The sequence below is a fragment of the Lutra lutra genome, chromosome 7 (assembly GCF_902655055.1).
Source record: "Lutra lutra chromosome 7, mLutLut1.2, whole genome shotgun sequence".
NCBI lineage: Eukaryota > Metazoa > Chordata > Mammalia > Carnivora > Mustelidae > Lutra > Lutra lutra.
Window position 1 is genome coordinate 59,697,021 of NC_062284.1, and position 19,823 is coordinate 59,716,843.

General features: G+C 43.2%; 1 protein-coding gene across 6 annotated transcripts in view; it reads left to right on the forward strand.

Moving 5' to 3' along the window:
• EIF2AK4 (eukaryotic translation initiation factor 2 alpha kinase 4) overlaps positions 1-19,823 on the forward strand; it is a 105,875-nt gene continuing 86,052 nt past the window's right edge. For 4 of the 6 annotated variants that reach the window (XR_007128570.1, XR_007128569.1, XM_047736212.1 and 1 more), the window contains exons 1-3: positions 1-251; positions 15,879-15,991; positions 19,166-19,268. Coding sequence is in view for 4 of the 6 variants with exons in the window: in XM_047736212.1 (XP_047592168.1) it covers positions 108-251; positions 15,879-15,991; positions 19,166-19,268 (360 nt within the window). In the remaining 2 variants the exon portion in view is untranslated. Of the gene's footprint in view, positions 252-5,979; positions 6,048-15,878; positions 15,992-19,165; positions 19,269-19,823 lie in introns of all 6 variants that reach the window. The other 2 variants (XM_047736214.1, XM_047736213.1) reach the window with 2 other exon arrangements.

Sequence of the window (19,823 nt, forward strand, 5' to 3'; positions counted from 1 at the left end):
GCAGCCCCGCCTACGGGCCAGTCAAGAGAGCAGAGCCCCGGCCGGGAGCCCGCGGGTTGCCCACCACCGCCACCGCAAGGCCGCCCCACCTGGGCCACCGCGTCGCCATGGCTGGGGGCCGTGGGGTTCCCGGGCGCGGCCGGGACGAGCCGCCGGAGAGCTACCCACAGCGTCAGGAGCACGAGCTGCAGGCTCTGGAGGCCATCTACGGCGCCGACTTCCAGGACCTGCGACCTGACGCGGGCAAATCGGTAGGAACGTGGCTGGCCCGGGCGGTGCTGGGGTTTTGCGGCCCAGTCTTTCCTCTGTGCGACTTCCCCCGGCCAGGCCCGGCCTGGCCTTGCCGACGCCGAGCCACCGGCCCTTTTTACGATTCTTCAGTCCTTTAGTCCCTCCCGGTTCCACCCACGCTTACTTTTTGTCCTTGCGCCGGGTCTGCGGGGTCTCCAGAACCCCCACCTCGGCCGAATTCTCTACCAGCCTTTCGTCCAGGTCGGCTCCTCTGCCCTAACCAACACTTCTCATTTCCACTGACACGCCGAAATATCCTTGCCTCCTTCCAGTCTTCCCTTCCTACCCCCACCCCCCGCCCCAGCTGAAAGCCCTTGAATCTGACACAACAGTGGAATAAGAGATCCATTGCAACTTTGTTCTGACAAGGCTTTGGGGGCGTTTGCACCGACCTTACTGATTCCCCGCCCCCCCTTCACTATTCCCTGCAAGTCTCACCTTCCCTTGTTTTCAAAACTAGAAACCACGTAAACCTCACTGTACTCTCCAGGTGTCCTCACTGTTTTGCGCATGGAGGAACTTCCTTTAAGGCACTTGGAGAGTATAGAATACATTCATCTTAACCATAATGGAGGAGTGTGCTGCGTTTAGACCTTTTAAATGACATTAGATTTAAAATACTACTTTCCCTTTTGTCTGGGAGTAAAGGCTCATTATAAGCAGTTGACACTGATGGTTTCTCCCCGACCCTTGAAGAATTATCTCTGAATAATAACATTTAAAAAGACGTCTCTTCCTTCACCTGTCATTCCTGCATTTCACATTTCCTCAACAGATAGGATTTTCTGCAGATGTGAGAGCGGCTGTCTCCCTTTCACTCAGAGTGCTTCTTCGTTAAAATATTTATTGTTCTAGGCATCAGGAGCATAGTCCACGGCAAAGCATATCAAACCTCTAGCCCTCAGGGAGCTTTCTTTTCTAGTGCCTAATTTCAAGAGTTTTTTTGTTTGTTTTTTACCTGAAGTAGTAAAAATGTAAACATTCCCCTTATACATCCTTACGCTAAAAGTAATATAACTTTCTGGTGGTCTGGTAACTTGTCTTTCGAAACATTGAGAACCAGGAAGTAGGCCCATTAAGCAGCCAAAATGGGAGTCTGAGTGTACCCATGGACTCAAGGCAGAGTCTTTAAGACCTCCTTCAGAGCCACTTTCTGAAAAAAATATTTATTTATTTATTTATTTATTTATTTATCTATCTATCTATCTATCTATCTATCTATCTATCAGACACACAGAGAGTACAAGCAGGGGGTGGGGTGGGTCAGAGGGGCAGGAAGAAGCAGGCTCCCCGCTGAGCAGAGAGCCCAGCTTGAGGCTCCATCCCAGAACCCCAGGATCATGACCCAAGCTGAAGACACTTAACTGAGTGAGCCACCCACGCGCCCCCAGAACCACTTTTATTTATTTTATACATGCTTAGCTATCTAGTTCCAAGGCTACAGAAAGACAAAGTAAAAAGGAGCTGCTGCAGGTAGGGATATCAATAATGGCAAATTTATAGTTGGTGACCTTTCTAACAGAGAGAAGATTGACAAAAGCAAACAAAAGCTATAAACGGGAGGCAGAAGAACTCTAATAGCTGTCTGTGGTTCATAGCACGGGGTGGATAGCCTAAATACTTTCATAGGCCTTACAGGCAGGTAACTGCTGGCCATTAGCAATGAATCAGACTGTGGTCATTCAACAAGTACTTATTATCACCTGTGTGCCTGTCTTCAGGGAAGGATTGTGCAGGTCCACAACTCTTTATCCAGAACCCTAGAGACCTGTCCAGTTGCGAAATTCAGAAGTGTTTGTGTTCACGTTCATGTGTGCACATTCCATACCTTACCTAACACCTCACTTGGTGTAGGGGGTGAGGGAAGCGGCATCGAAAATAAAATGCAGTGTAACCTGTATGTTCAAATATTCACAAGGCTGGGTTAAATAAAGGCTATTAATAGCTCCTTGTCAGGTTAAGCCAAATTTGTTGCCAATAAATCCAGGTCAGAATTTATTGACCTGAATAAACTTCAGGTTTCTTTGACTTCTTTTAGAGGATGCATTAGAATGTAGGTTTCAGAGGTCACAGTTTACTAGCATTTGTAATATTTATAAATAATTAAACGTTTTGGGAATGAATGCTAATTACTTTATGTACTAAACAAGTTTGGACACTACTAGGTTAAAATATAATTTACTCTAGAGTTATACATGTATTACTAATTATCTTGGCTTATCTTTCATGTCAGCAAAGGGTCTCTTAATTTATAATTTGATATCTATTACAAAATTCACTCCCATAGCTTGATTCTTCTGTGTCTAGGCCCAATGGTAGTATATGAGAGTCCCTGTTTTTCTGTATCTTCACCAACATTGTAAACAGCAGACTTTTCATCTTTCCAGTAAATGAATGAACACTTTTTCCTACTATGTTGTCCGTTTTCTTTTTCCTACTTTTTTTTTTTTAAGTAATTTCTATTCCCAGCATGGGGCTCAAACTCAAAACCCTGAGATGAAGAGTAGCATGCTCCATCAACTGAGCCAGTCAGGTATCCCATATATTATCTGTTTTCTTTGTTATTTGTCAGTTATTTTATATTAAAAAAAATTAGCATTATGGGTCATATGTTGCAGATGTTTTTCCGTATTAAACCATGTGCACTTTGATACTTACATAATGTATGCAATTAAAAAAACCTAATGTAGTTAAAATGACCTATTTTTTTTGTATTTCCCCCTTTTTTTTTCCTAGCAAAGATATCCCTACTTGAGTATTACTAAAAAATGAAGTCTTTAAAGTTTTCTTTTAATTCTTTAATGACTTTGTTTCCAAATTTCAGAAAACTTAAAAAAATTTTTTTTGAAAAGATTTTATTTACACATTAGACAGAGAAAGAGAACACAAGCAGGGAGGAGGGGGCAGAGGAAGAGGGACAAGCAGACTATTGAGCAGGGAGCCCAACGTGGGGCTCGATGCCAGGATCCTGAGATGATGACCCAAGCGGAAGGCAGATGCCTAACTGACTGAGCCACCCAGGCACCCCTGTTTTCAAACCGTGATCAAATAAATACAGAAATATTTTTTTTTAAGGATTTTTATTTATTAGGGAGAGAGAGCACAAGTAGGGGGAGAGGAAGGATCCCTGGCTAAGCAGGGAGCCCAACATGGGGCTCAATCCCAGAACTCCCAAGTCGTGTCCTGAGCTGAAGGCAATTGCTTAACCAAATGAGCCACCCAAGCATCCCTCTTTTTTTTTTTAAAGATTTTTTTTTTTATTCTGCTAGCTTTTTTTAAAGATTTTATTTATTTATTTGACAGATAGAGATCACAAGTAGGCAGAGAGGCAGGCAGAGAGAGGGGGTGAAGCTGGCTTCCGGCTGAGCAGAGAGCCTGATTCAAGGCATGATCCCAGGACCCTGAGACCGTGACCTGAGCCGAAGGCAGAGGCTTAACCCGCTGAGCCACCCAGGCTCCCCTATTCTGATAGCTTTTTAACAAAAAGTTCTTAGCTCCATCTAAGTAAGTATCTAGCCTTCCTTCTTCCACCCCCTAGCTAGCTAGTTAGACTAACACAATTTTTTTCAATTTTTCACACTATTAATTTGAAGTACCACCTTTACATTATATGAAACCGTCTAGTTTCATAAGGACGGGGTCCCTGTATTTGTTCATGCCTATATGTCTGTCCTTGGTAAAAGCTCTCAAAAGATTTTTCTTTGCATGAAATAATTCCCAAGTGTACTTAGATCTATTGTTGATTCTTTATTCTACCTCATTAATCTGTTGAAGCAATACTGCCACATTGCTTTAATTACCATAGATTTGTAACAAGCCTTCTTTGGTATTCAGTATGGTCACCATTTACTTTACAGAAGTTTCCTGACTACTTTTACTGTAGTCTGTCTTTTTTTCTTTCTTTCTTCCTTCCTTTAAGATTTTATTTATTTGTCAGAGGGGGAGCAGCAGGCAGGGAGAGAAGCAGGCTCCCTGCTCAGCAGGGAGCCTGACATGGGGCTCAATCTTAGGACCCTGAGATCATGACCTGAGCCGAAGGCAGGTGCTCAACCAACTACACCCCCCGGGCATCCCTGTATTTTTTTCCTTATGAATTTTAGAATCAACCTGACTAGTTCAGAAACTTACGGTGACATTCTTAGCGGAATAACATCACGTATATTTAATTTGGGGTGAATTCAGATTCTCAATATTTTCATGTTCATTTTTTTCATTGAAAGATAATTGACACAATGTTACATTAGTTTCAAGTGTACAACACTGATTCTGCACTTACGTGCATTATGCCATGCTCACCACAAGTGTAGCTACTATCTGTTACCATCTAACCTTCTAGAATATCATTCTATATATTCCCTATGCTGTACTTTTTTTTTTTTTTTTTTTTTTAACTGGGCTCTGTGCCCAGCATGGAGCCCAACCTGGGCCTTGAACTCATGACCTTGAGATCAAGGCCTGAGCTGAGATCAGGAGTCAGATGCTTAACAGACTAAGCCACCCAGGCACCTAGCTATACTGTACTTTCGATCCTCTTTTATTCCTGTATTCTTTCCATACTTGGAAGCCTGTATTTCCTACTTGCTTTCACTCAATCTGTCCATTCCCCTACTTTCATCCCCTCTGCCAACAACAGTTTGTTTTCTGTATTTATGAGTCTGTTTCTGCTTTTTTTTTTTTTTTAAAGATTTTATTTATTTATTTGACAGAGAGAGATCACAAGCAGGCAGAGAGGCAGGCAGAGAGAGAGGAGGAAGCAGGCTCCCTGCCGAGCAGAGAGCCCGACGCGGGGCTCGATCCCAGGACCCTGAGATCATGACCCGAGCCGAAGGCAGCGGCTTAACCCACTGAGCCACCCAGGCGCCCCTGTTTCTGCTTTTTATTTATTGTGTTGTTTTTTAGATTCCACATATAAGTGAAATGATAGGGTTTTTGTCCTTCTCTGTCAGACTTCACTTAGCATAAGGTCATCTATATATTGTCGCAAATGGCAAGATCTTGTTCTTTTTTATAGCTAAGTAATACTCCTGTGTGTGTTATGCACATCTCCTTTTGTATCCAGTCATCTATGGATGGACACATGGGTTGCTTCCATATCTTGGCTACTGTAAATAATGCTACAGTAAACATAGGGGTGTGTATATCTTTTCAAATTAATGTTTTCATTTTCTTTGGGCAAATACCCAGTACTGAAATTACTAGGTCAAATGGAATTTCTTTTTTTAATTTTAGGAGGAACCTCAAAAAATACTGTTTTCTGGGCGCCTGGGTGGCTCAGTGGGTTGGGCCGCTGCCTTCGGCTCGGGTCGTGGTCTCGGGGTCCTGGGATCGAGTCCCGCGTCGGGTTCTCTGCTTGGCGGGGATCCTGCTTCCCTCTCTCTCTCTGCCTGCCTCTCCATCTACTTGTGATCTCTCTCTGTCAAATGAATAAATAAATAAATCTTTAAAAAAAAAATACTGTTTTCTGCAGTGGCTGCATCAGTTTGCATTCCCACTGACAGTGCACAGGGTTTCCTTTTCTCCATATCCTTGCCAACAGTTGTTATTTCTTATGATTTTTATTTTAGCCATTCTGACAGGTATAAAGTGATATCTTGTGGTTTCAGTTTGTATTTCCCTGATAACTAGTGATGTTGAGCACCTTTTCATGTGTCTGTTGGCCATTTTCCTTTTTTTTTTTTTTTTTAAAAGTAGGCTTCATGACCAGCGTGGAACCCGGTGTGGGACTTGAACTCACAACCCTGAGATCAAGACCTGAGGTGAGATCAAGAGTTGGATGCTTAACCAACTGAGCCACCCAGGCACCCCTTCCATTTATACGTCTTTGGGAAAATGTCTGTTCAGGTCCTCTGCCCATTTTTAATTGGATTATTTGTGGGTTTTGTTTTTTGGGTTTTTGTTTGTTTGTTTTTTTTTTTTTTCTGTTGAGTTGCTTAAGTTCTTTATATATATTTCAGATATTAATTCCTACTTGATGTATCACTTGCAAATATCTTCTCCCAGTCAGTAGACTGTCTTTTCATTTGTTTCATTTTTCACTGTGCAAAAGCTTTTTTTTTTTTTTTTTTTTAAATTTTAATTTTTTAAGTGATCCCTGTTCCCAATGTGGGGCTTGAACTCACAACCCCAAGATCAAGAGTTCTATGCTCCACCAACTGAGCCAGCCAGGTGCCCCTGTGCAAAAAGCTTTTTGTTTTGATATAATCCCAGTAGTTTATTTTTGCCTTTGTTTACCTTGCCTGAGGAGACATATCTAGAAAAATGTTGCTAAGGACCTCTCACATTTAGGTCTTTAATCGGTTTTCACATATTCTTACAATGGAGAGAATTGTAACACTGTTTAAAAGTGTTTTCCAACCAGACAGATAAGGCAAATACTTAAGAGAGAAGGTGAATGAACTTGGTGATTTTTAGAGTCAGTTACAGAAAATACTCATTTTTAGAAAAGGAGATATGGGAGAAATCAGTGATTAAGGCATTTAACATAAAATCAGAGAAACACAGATACTGTCTTATATGTGGAATCTAAAAATACTTAAAAATTTAAAAATAAGCCAAGCTCATAGATGCAGAGAACAGATTGGTATTTGCTTGGAGGGTGGTGAGGAGGATGGGTGAACTGTTTTTTGTTTTTAGTTTTTTTAGCTTTAAATAAACCAAATTTAAATAACATAAAATATAGAAGAATGTTACCTAATTTCCTTTTTCTGAGCTTTTACTATCATTTTTATTTTTGACTCCTTTGCAGACTTAAACCCAGAAACTTACCCAGATTATCTTGCTTGTACTTGTTACTTTATTTCTAGATCTATTTTCACACAGAATAGTTTCTTTCCACTTTATAGATTGAGATCTAAATCGTGTGAGGAAGAGGCCACATTGAGCCAAGTCTGGCCATCAAAATTTTAAGGAGGATGTGATTAGCAGAGTCCTAGGTAACAGTTCTAGGCCAAACACCTGAAAGTGGTTTGAATCATGTAACTTTTTTATATATAATTGTAGTAGATAACACATAGCATAGAATTTATCATCTTAATTATTCCTCAGAGTACAGTTCAGTAGTGTTAAGTGTATTTATGTTGTTGTGTGACAGAAAACTTAGTAGTTTTTATTAATTTCCCAAACCTCATCATCATCTGCTGTTTGTTTTATAATCCAGTGAATTTTTGTAAAGATTTATTTGTTAGAGAGAGAGAATAAGCATACAGGAGAGGGAGAAGCAGACTCCCTGCTAAGCAGGGAGCCTGATGCTGGACTCCTCCCAGGACGCTGGGATCATGACCTGAGCTGAAGGCAGATGCTTAACCGATTGAGCCACCCCGCGCCCCCCCCCCCCCCCCCCCCCCCGCAAGCCAGGGAAATTTAATCATGGACTGCCATTACTCTCATGCTTCAGCCTTGGAACCAAAAGGTTTGCTGCTATGTGGCATCACTAACAAAATTCTCAATTTTTAATAATCTTCTTACTCTAGTACTTTTTTTTTTTTTAAAGATTTTATTTATTTATTTATTTATTTATTTATATGTCAGAGAGAGAGAACACAAACAGGAAGAGAGGCAGGCAGAGGTGGAGAGAAGCAGGCTCCCTGCAGAGCAAGGAACCTGATGTAGGACATGATCCCAGGACCCTGGGATCATGATCTGAGCCAAAGGCAGTGGCTTAACCAACTGAGCCACCCAGACGTCCCAACTCCAGTACTTTTAACAGAAACAGACACTTCCTTAAACCAGTTTATTTCGTTGGGCCTGAGTGTTAAGGAAATGTCCAGAGAAAAGCAGGTTCAGACTGAATAGCAGGCGTGTCTGATGGCACTGGCAGGGGTCTCTTCTGGGAGGCATGTGTGCGTTGTGCTGGGAAGACACTTGGGGTCATTGTTCCAATCCTTTGGTTTTGTTTCTTGAAGAGTGAGTGTTTGTTTCGATGAGTCCAAATGAGCATTACCTGTCTTACTTTTTAGAATTGAGTTTGCATCACTTTTTCCCCTTTTTATATGTCACAGTCCAGGAGCGTATCCAGCTTCATGATCCCAAGAAGAACACATACAGGTCGCATCTTATTGTAGTAATCGGTGATACTACATAGATTACTTCTTGCCGTGACTTCTCTTTATGCTACCTTCGTGTCACTTGCTTCTTCAAAACAAATTTTTTTTTGTATGAATTTAGTCACAATTTTTAAAATTTATTTTCATTAACGTATTATTTGTTGCAAGGGTACAGGTCTGTGAATCATCAGTCATACAATTCACAGCACTCCCCATAGCACATGCCCTTCCCAATGTCCCTCACCCAGCCACCCTATTCCAGCCCCCCATCTCCCTTCCAAAAACCCTCAGTTTCCTGAGATTAAGAGTCTGTTATAGGGGTGCCTGGGTGGCTCAGTGGATTAAGGCCCCTGCCTTCTGCCTGGGTCACGGTCCTGGGATCGAGCCCGGCGTCGAGCCCTCTGCTTGGTAGGTAGCCTGTTTCCTCCTCTCTCTCTGCCTGCCTCTCTGCCTGCTTGTGATCTCTGTCAAATAAAAAATAAAAAATCTTAAAAAAAAAAAAAGTCTGTTATGGTTTGTCTCCCTCTCTGGTTTCATCTTTCATTTTTCTGTCCTTTTCCCTGTGATCCTTTGTCTTGTTTCTCAAATTCCTACTGTTAGTGAGATTATATGATAACTCTTTCTTTGACTGACTTAATTCCCTTAGCGTAATATTCTCTAGTTCCATCCACATCGTTGCAAATGGCAAGATTTCTTTTTTTTCTTTTTTTTTTTTTGATGGCTGTATACTATCCACTGTATATATATACCATATCTTTATATATTCACCTGTTGATGAACATCTAGGCTTTTTCCATAGTTTGGCTGTTGTGGACATTGCTGCGATAAACATTGGGGTGCCAAATTGGTTTTATTAAGGTCTATTTTGTAGTATGTACATCTTGTATCTGATACATATTGCATTGTGTTTTCTTCTTTAGTGCTCTCAAAATTATTATTTTTTCACTTATCCCTTACCTTGTAAATACTTGTCTGTAGGTATTCCAGGAATTCATTCTTTCCTTGTATAAAGTCAGAGAATTTTATCGACACTGTTCTAATGACCATTTATCTTCTGAACACATGAAGGAGGCCCTACCCATCCTACTCCCCAGCACATCTTGTTGTTACCATCATTTTTAATCAAGTCCTGTTCAGCTCCAGGACTCCTCTAATGCCCTAATGTGAGCTCATGCATGGTATCCTAAATGTGGCTTGCACAGAAACCTCTCCTATTGAGAAGTGCCTCAGTTGGCTCAAGAAAGCCTGACAAGTATTCTGCTCTTATCTTTAAAGTCCTTATCTCCTAACTGTCCTCCCCCCCCCCTTTCTTTTTTTCTTTTTTCCCAACATGTGCCTATATTGGTTAGTATCAAGTTTGGCTACAGATTACAGAAAATGTGACAACTAAGTTTCTTTTTCTGCATGCAGAAGTCTGGAATCTAGGGCTTTTTCTGATTTATTGTTCCACCATCCTTAATGTGCCCTTCATGGTCCAAAATGGCTGTCTGAATGCCAGCCATCATATCTGCATTCCAGTCAGCAGAAGGGAGAAAGGGACGAAGTTGCATGTGTTAGTTCTTTCCTCTTTTTTTTTTTTAAGATTTTATGTATTTGTTTGAGAGAGAGCACGCACACGAGCATGAGCAAGCAGGGAAAAGGAGAGGGACAAGCGCTTCCTCTGAGTGTGGAGCCTGCCATGGAGCTTGATCCCACGACCCTGCGATCTTGACCTGAGCTGAAATCAAGTCCGAAGCTCAACCGTCTGAGCCACCCAGGTGCCCATAGTTCATCTCATTAGCCAGAAATTAATCTGGTGGCCAGAGTTAGCTGCGAAGGAGTTGTATCCAGCTAAAAAAAAATCATGGGAGAGTGGATATTGGGGGAACAGCAGTCTGCTGAGAAATGCCCTGAAGTTTATACCCTGTGGAGAAGAATATCATGCTGGTCCAATTAAATTGTCAGCCAGAGATAAAGGCCTTGAAAGTAGCAGACACCCACTTCCTCACTGTGCTGTTCTTTTGAGTTAGTTCCCCTTGGTACTCAGATCCAGACAAGCTGTTAGGTTTTTGTCCAAGAGTATGTCCTTCCTCAGTGGCCTTGGGTCTCTTCCTTCCTCCAAGCCACCATTACTGGACCCCTGCACCTCCTAGAGCCGAAAACTTCACGTATCCAGGAATCTCTTCACTTTGCTTCAGAACTCCTTCCTCCTTCCTAGAAGTTTTGGCATTACCTGGGCTCATTACTCTTACGCTTCTCCCCTGTTGGCATTGCCATGTTGTGGAAATAACTGGAACACTAGACGTGCATAGTCTTATATGGCTGGCCCAGCCTAGGAGCATTTGTGGAGTGCTTCGTAGTTCTTTAGGCCCCAGTGTTCCTACCCATGCCTGTTCTCCGTGGTGGTCCTGGGACTGGCCCAGAGGCCTTTTTCCCTGAGGCTGGCCAGCCATCCTTTACTGGATTCGTTGTGGTTTATTAGGCATTCTCTTGAGTGAAGAGATCTTCAGGATGTGTAATCCCCCAGTTGGCCTCTATTTTCTGAAGCTTGTTTTCTGTTCCCAAGACTCTGGACATCTGGTGAAGGGCTCTCTGTACCCTTTCCCTGTGAAGTCTACTTACATTCAGATACACGCTTCACTTCCTACAGAAAGACAAAAGGGAACGTGAAACCGGATTCTCTGTCTTGCCTCTGCAGGGATAACTCACTTCATGTGGTGTATGTTGTCTATATGTTAAAAGTTGGTTTCCATCCTGGGCCCAGGAAAGATCTCTCCTTTGGTTTATATTTGTAGTTTCTACTTACTTGGCTTGTTGATAATTTTATTTATTTATTTATTTGTTTGTTTTTAATTTTTTAGAAAAGATTTTGTTTATTTATTAGAAAGCGAGAGTGAGTATAAACTGGGGAAGGGACAGGCAGAGGGAGAAGCAGACTCTCTGCTGAGCAGGGAGGCTGACGTGGGGCTCAATTCCAGGATCCTGGGATCATGACCTGAGCCGAAGGCAGACACCTAACCAACTGAGCCACCCAGGCATCCCTTTTTTCTTTTTTTTTTAAAGTAAGTTCCACACCCAATGTGTGGCTTGAACTCAACAACCTTGAGATCAAGAGTCCCATGCTTTACTGGTTGAGCCCGCCAGGCACCCCCCAAAAGTCTTTTCTTGATAAAGTTATAATTTGTGATCATAATATCTCTCCAAGATTTGTGGTCTGTGAGATGAAAAAGCCTATAAAGGTTTGAGCTGGTGGAGAAAGCGCTGATAAAATTTTGAGTCTAACTAGCCTTTCTTTTAGTGTTTTCATCTGTAAAATGGACATATATAACTTCCCTATGTAGCTGGATTCTTGTTAGAAAATGAATAACAGGCACCTGGGTGGCTCAGTCGTTAAGCACCCGCCTTCTGCCCAGGTCATGATCCCAGGACTCTGCTCAGTGGGGAGCCTGCTTCTCCCTTTCCTTTCCCTCTGCCTGCCACTCCCCCTGCTTATGCTCGCTCTCTCTCTCACAAGTAAATAAATAAAATCTTCAAAAAAAGAAAAGAAAACAAAATGAATAACACAGCAAAGATGGGTTGGTAGGATTTATTTCAAAATAATTTCAGGTGGTGTTTGGGAGTAGAGGTAACATAGATACACAATATTGGCCATAAATGGGTAATTGTTGAAACTGTATGGTGGGTGTATGCAGTTCATTATATCATTATTTACTTTTTTTTTTTTAAAGATTTTATTTATTTATTTGACAGAGATCACAAGTAGGCAGAGAGGCAGGCAGAGAGAGAGGAAGGGAAGCAGGCTCCCTGCTGAGCAGAGAGCCCGATGCGGGACTCGATCCCAGGACCCTGAGATCATGCCCTGAGCCGAAGGCAGCGGCTTAACCCACTGAGCCACCCAGGTGCCGTCATTATTTACTTTTGTTTAAAAAAAAATTTTGTTTTTCATTATTGAAAATTTCTATAATAAAAAGTTCTTCTAAAAGAGAGAGTGTTTAAGACTGGTCAAGGCCATGGTCTTTATTTTTCTTCCTAGTGAATACCTGTTTCAACTGCTTTTAGCTAGATGTTTCTTATGCAGAATTCTGTCTCGGATATAAAGCAGAGAACAGCTGGCCTGCCCTGGTTGGAGGGGGACAGGAGGCCGGGGACCCTGTTAATTCATTCTCACGCTCAAACCTTGGAGGCTCCTCGGAGGAAACCCACCAGCCTCTACCTGCTTTTTCTTCTCATGTCCTCTGTCCTTCTGGAAAAGGGCCCCTCTTCCTGTGTGTGTCTCTTGTGCCCATTGCTGTCTGCCCTCCAACAGAGCCTAATTTTGTCTCTTTCCTCCTCGTCCATAAAATTCCCATCAGCATCCTTACATGCTTTAGTGTCACGCATCTTGAAGACAAAACAAGAGCTTTCTCCCTTGACCTCACATCCTCCTCCATCTGTGGCCCCGTTATCTGTCCCCTTAATGACCAAACCTCCCAAAGGACTTGTCCAGATGAGCCGAGTCCTTTCCCCTTAGTGTTCCCTCCTCATCACACTAGGGTCTGCGTTCAGTGCCCTCAGAGCCAGCTCTTGGCAAGGTCACCTGCAGTCCATGTGACCCCAGCAGTGGATGCTCTCTGTCCTCCCCCTCCTGAGCCTCAGAAGCATCTGTAACAAGACACTTTTCCTTCTGTTTCCTTCCATTGAGGCCCAGTCTCTTTGTCCACTTTATCTCAGACACACCTTTCTCCTGCTTTACTTGGTGTCCCCCCCCCTCCCTCCTGTGTTCCAGAAAAACACTGGCCTCCCTTGGGCTTTTTGGTACACACCAACTTCTTGTTCACTTTGAACCTCCTCATGTGCTCTTCCCGCCTGGAATGCTTGGTCTCTGGCTTCTGTCGGCTTTAGGGCAGCGTGCTCAGGTCTCCCTGATGACCACATCCAAGGATGTTCCCTCATACCTGCTGCAGGTTATTCTTGAAGTAGAGCATAGGGAGACAAGATGTTACTCTAGGTCTCTGGCTAGAATTAAAAGGGTCTCTGGCTAGAATTAAAAGGGTCTCTGGCTAGAATTAAAAGGGTCTCTGGCTAGAATTAAGGTGACATGAGACTGACTGACAGGAGAAGAGCATGCAGATTTTTACGTGTATGTTGGAAACATAGGGAGATGTTTTCAACATAGGGAGTTGAAGACCCGAAGAATTGGCCAGGCCTAAGTTTACAGGGTAGGTTGAACAAAAAGAGGCAGTTGTGAGAAAGTGACGAACATATGGGGAGACTGAAGAAAGAGCAGAGTTATTTCGCGGAGTTCTGTTTGCACAGAATTCTCTTGGCCTCGATGTTCTCTGATAATATTTATTTTATTTTATTTTTGAATATTTCATTTATTTGACAGAGCATAAACAGGGGTGAGGAGCAGGAGGAGAGAGAGAAGCAGGCTCCCTCCTGAGCAGGGAGCTTGACTCAGGACTCGATCCTGGGACCCCAGGATCATGACCTAGCCAGAGGCAGATGCTTAAACCACTGAGCCACACAGGCATCCCAGACTATTTCTTTCCAGTGTAGGTGAGCATCTTTCACACAGGTGTTTTATCTCCTGTTTTCAAGAAGGAAAGAGGGTTAGAGGGTCCTTCTCATACCTTCTGTTTTCAAGTACCCTTAGCTCAAAAGAATCCTTATACCAAAGTGGCATATCTTGGGGCAGCTGATTCTGTCATGTCATGTCTTCTCTTTGGTAGCACTTTCTGAACTTGAACTTAGGTGTAAATTGTCCACCCCCCCCCCCCCCCCCCCCCCGCAACGAGACTGGAAGTTCCATGACAGCTGGAACCACGTCTGTTTTCTTACTTCTTGGTGCTCACAGTGCCTGACAGAGTCTGTGCCCATCACTGTGGGTGATGACGTGAGATGGCTGAATGAGTACATGGAAGACCTTGTGGGTCACTGGACGTTTCCCTTCAGTCACAGAACTGTGCTTTCCTGGAGCCTTACTCTGCGGCTTCGAGGAAGCATTAGGATAAAGCCCTATGAAAACCGAGCTTCCATAGATTACACACATCGTTGATGAGAATTTTGTTTATTATATAATTTGGGGTACTGTAGGTTGTAAATATGTGTTAGAATTTAGTATTGCTATGTACTTTGTTGCCTCCTCCCCCAATTTGGCGCTTTTCCTTTTCTGTGAAATGTGAAAGAAATAACGTCACATTTCCCTTTTTGCCTTGGCCACCTGGATGTTCCAAGATAAAGTCAAACAAAGCCCAGTCACAGCCCCTCAGGGTTGGCAGTAACAAGGGAGTGGGGATGAAAAAGACACAGGTTGGGAGCCAGAGTTGGATCTGAAATCCAGCCTTGTCACCTGTGTCTCTGGACAAATAGCTGAAAGGTTCTGAGCTTGAACTGCTTCGTCTATAAAATGGAAACGCTGTCCACCTATAGGGTTGATGAAGCGCCTGGGCCATGAGAGTGAATATTTCTTCCCTCAGCCTCCCTTCTGTCATGATGTACAGATAATATAAACTGCCTCAAAGCTTTTTTTTTGAAAAGCATATTTAATAAAGAGCAATATATGAAATATTCCTTTTTTTTTTGGTGAAAAGCAGTCAGCTGCGAGCGTACCCACATTTAGAAGAGCCTCGGGTTTCCATGTGGCTGTCACTTGTCATTATCTCAGTAGTCCTATTTCAACTGAAGTTTCCTCTGCTCAAGAGGTGCCTGACCCACCTGTCTGAAAAATCTCCCTTACCGCTCTGTTCCATCATTCTGCCTGATTTTCTTTACGGCATTCCTCACTATGGAGAATACTCACTTGTCTTCTCGTGTGTTGGCTAGTTGGGCCCATGTCTGTCCAACTGACCCCTGTACTCCAAGCCTCTAGAACGTACCCATGCATCATCACGTGATTGGTATGCTGTAACATGTGCACAGACAGAAGCTCCGCGGAACGTTTTGCTTCACCTCTTAGATAACTTCGAAAAGGAAGATGCAATCTCTCTGGCATAGGCCTTGTTTATATTTTTTAAAAGAGTTTATTTGGGGCGCCTGGGTGGCTCAGTGGGTTAAAGCCTCTGCCTTCGGCATGGGTCATAGTCCCAGGGTCCAGGATTGAGCCCCGAATCGGGTTCTCTGCTCGGCAGGGAGCCTGCTTCCTCCTCTCTCTGCCTGCCTCTCTGCCTACTTGTGATCTGTCTGTCAAATAAATAAATAAAAACTGAAAAATAAAAGAAAAGAGTTTATTTATTTATTTGACAAGGGACACAGAGAGAGAGAGAGCACAAGCAGGGGGGAGAATGTAAGGCAGAAGCAGGCTTCCCACTGAGCAGGGAGTCTGATGCGGGGCTCCATTCTATGACCCCTGGCATCATGAGCTGAGCCAAAGGCAGACGCTTAACAACTGAGCCACCCAAGTGCCCCTAGGCTTTGTTTTAAAACCGTGCTTTAGGAAAAGATGACCAAATACCTGTATAAAAGCACAATTGCACGTAATATTTAGAAAGTAGAATGTTCCCACTAAGATACTCATTATCTTAATTGCTAACAATTGGTTCTCTAGGTGGGAGGATAAAAGGTCTTTTTTTTTTTTCTTTCTTTTAGGTCAACGAGCCCCCTGAAATCAATTTAGTTCTGTACCCTCAGGGCCTGACTGGTGAAGAAGTATACGTGCAAGTGGATTTGAGGGTTAGATGCCCACCAACCTACCCAGATGTGTGAGTACATTCATGAATACCTTACATGTGCTACAACTTCTGTTTTCACAGCATAGAAACAGATACGTTAATGGTATTTTCCCCTTCCTGCCTCTGTTTCCCTTAAAATTTCATGTCCTATCCCATATATCCTTGAAACCACATCAGCAGTAAATATTTTCGTGAAACCTGTCTCATGGTAAGTCTGCTTATTGTTGTAGAATAGTCACTCCAGATACTAATAATTACTCCGTGATTAAGTATTTGCTTTCTCTATTTTGTTTAGATTTTATTTATTTGAGAAAGGGAGCATGAGCAGGGGGAGGAGCAGAGGGAGAAGGAGACTCCTAGCTGAGAAGGGAGCCCAGTGTGGGACTTGATCCTAGGACCCTGGGATCATGACCTGAGCCGAAGGCTAATGCTTAACTGACTGAGCCACGCAGATGTCCAACCCAACACATTTTCAGATCTCCACTACCCCCCGCAACAGCCCCACCCCTGTACTGCCTCCGGATGAGAACCACTGACAGCAAATGCATTGTCAGTCTGTAGTCAAGGATTGTCTCTTTGAAGTCTGTGTGTATTCCGGGGAATCTTGCCTCAGACATTCCACGTGGAAAGGCAGATGGGCTTGGACGATGTTCTGTGGTTCGAGCTTACTGTGCAGGGAACGAGTGAAGGAAAGAGACACAGAAAAGGAAGCCATGCCTTACAGAGTGGGTAGGAAATTTACAGAATTTGTTATCCTAACAGCTGCTGGAGAAGGTGAAAGTCCAGATAGGTCAAGGTGAGTTTCTTGAATTTAGTAACCCTCTTTACCTATAACGTTGTGCCTGGAGTAGATACAGTAGGTGTTTAGTATTTAATTACTGAATTAGTTAAAGGGTAATTAAGTTTATGAAGGAAAAATAAGGCCACGCCTCTCTGGGTTTTATTTTTCCTGACACCAAATAGGTGGTGTGTTTTCTGACCGCTGGGTGCCCAGCAATTCACTTCCTTTTGGACATGAACTAGCATAGTTACTGTGGACCTCATGGGTTAAGGGCTCAGTTCCGCAATATCGCAAGTGTCAGTTGCATGTACCATATCTCTGATCAGTTGACCAAGAATTTGTGAGCTCCTGCAACCCCCTCAGTGGGTTTGATGCTGTGTTAGAAGAGCCTATAGAACTCAGGAAGGCACTTGACTTATAATTACCAGGTTACTATGAAGGATATAATGCAGGACCAGCCTAATGAAAGAGGCGTGTCCGGAAGGAATGTGGTGAGAGTTATGGAATTCCTTTCCCCTGTTGCCATTGACAGGTATCCCCTGGGGGCACAGTCACCCCTGGTTGGGAACCACTGGGCTGGAGGGCCATTCTGGTAAAACCCTGATGTGTCCAATTGGTAAAAATAATATAGGATTTTTTAAAAACACCATGGAAATGATTATGAAAAGCTACAAAGCAGACATTATAATATCAGCTATATAAAATTACAGATTTTGGGGCGCCTGGGTGGCTCAGTGGGTTAAAGCCTCTGCCTTCGGCTCAGGTCATGATCCCAGGGTCCTGGGATCGAGCCCCATATCGGGCTCTCTGCTTGGCGGGGAGCCTGCTTCCTCCTCTCTCTCTGCTTGCCTCTCTGCCTACTTGTGATTTCTCTCTGTCAAATAAATAAATAAAATCTTTTAAAAAAATTTAAAAAAAAATAAAATTACAGATTTTGTGCCATGGGCATCATCAAGAGAAAGCTGGAAAAATTTTTTTAAGTCTAATTAGTACTATAGGTGGATTTTTCATCATTCTGTTGATATTACTATGTAATGACTGATGAATTAAATTATGTAAGGCTTGCCTTGGGGAGAACATTCTTATCCTTTGAGAAGACATGGTACAGGAAAACTTTTTTTTTCTACAAAATTGTCCTTCATGCCACCATGAGAAAGTCCTGGGTTAGATAGATCACATGTAGACTCAGGACTCTGGCATTTCTGTTCTTTTTCTCACATATATAAACTTCATTCTCTCAGATTGCCATCTGTCTGAGTAGATCATGATGGTGGTAATCTGTGACACTGGAACATTGAGAGAATGTAGAGACGTGAATTGTAAAGGCTTTGCTCAGATAAAAATACCATCAGTTACTCAGAAATGCTTGTAGGACATAGAGTCATCTTCTCTTCTGTAAAATTAAGCAAAGCCTATTTGATCTCTGTGATTTGTTACTGGATACTATTAACTGGGAACCAAGGGGGTCCTGAAGACCAGCTGTGTAAGCTTTGAATGGAGGGTGTTGAGTGTCAGTTGTGCTGGGCGAGGAGAAGGGGGTTGTGCCGGGCATCCTTCTAAGAGCAGAATGGGCAGAGCTCGCCCAGGTAGATTCTACTGTGAGTGGGTGAGCGAGCATTTCCACCTCATTGACAATCAGGAGTGATATGACGGAGCACATAGTGGGAATGCTTGGAAGGATCACTGAGGCTTCATTTTTCTTTTTTTTTTAAACCTTTAAGATTTTAAGTCCTCTCTTGGGACGCCTGGGTGGCTCAGTTGGTTGGGCAGCTGCCTTCGGCTCAGGTCATGATCCTAGCGTCCTGGGATCGAGTCCCACATCGGGCTCCTTGCTCATCAGGGAGCCTGCTTCTCCCTGTGCCTCTGCCTGCCATTCTGTCTGCCTGTGCTTGCTCTCTCTCCCTCTCTCTCTGACAAATAAATAAATAAAATCTTAAAAAAAAAAAAAAAAAAAGATTTTAAGTCCTCTCTACACCCACCATGCGGCTCAAACCCACAACCCTGAGATCAAGAGTCACATGCTCTACTGAGTCAGCCAGGTGCCACATCCGAGGCTTCCTCTTGCCTGGTTGTCTTGCTTTATGCTGGAGCACACGAATGAGCCCAGAGCACATGGACTCTTGTGGGTGAATTGTGAAAATTGGGTTAATTGATGTTGGGGGCGAGCCAGGATCAAGCCCACTAAATCTGGTCATCTGGGGGACCGGCTTCTCCCCCAGGGGCTGCAGGTGACCCCACGTGAAGCACTGTGTTGACAGAGTTGCTGGGATGCAGTTGGAATCCTTGGAAATGGAGGAATATGGTACTAGGGGTGTAGAGGCCTCTATGAAATCCCTGTGTTCAGTGCTTGGACTTAACAAATATTTATTAATGCAAAGAAGCCATACTTCTTGGAGTAACTCCTTTTTGTCTTTCTTTTCCAGAGTCCCCGAAATAGAGTTAAAGAATGCCAAAGGTCTGTCAAATGAAAGTGTTAATTTATTAAAATCCCATCTAGAGAAAGTGGCCAAAAAACATTGTGGAGAGGTAAGATACGTTTAACTGGAGTTTTAAGAGGACAGTGGAAACCTCATCCCCCTCACCTGTGTTTGCCTTCCTGCCTTCTCTTGGGCTTAGAGGCTATTGTGTGGCACTTCCAACCTAATGTTGACTAGAATGTTTTGATAGGTACAAAGGGGAACATTGTTACTTGTATTTCTTTAACGTACAGTTTTTATGAGTGACAAATTGTAGAGTATATATGGAGGGTACATTGCTGATTCATAATTTTTCCATTAAGAGTCCATGTGACCCTGGCCATACTGTTGGCCCAGTTTGGATGGGGCATCGTAACCTGATCTTGACTTGAACCTTGACGTTGGAAAATGTTTGCGGACAAGTGATTTCGGATTGAACCTTACCACCTCTCCCTGTTGCCTATCAGAAGAGCTCACCGTTTCCCTTCTCAGTGATTAGTGACATACTCAACTCCCTCAACGTCCCTTTTGTACTTGAGCATTTCCATTTAGTTCAGCATTCTTTTGTAGTCCTCTGCACATCAGGGTGTATGTGAGTTCTCCCTTAGGTGACAGAACTCTCTGG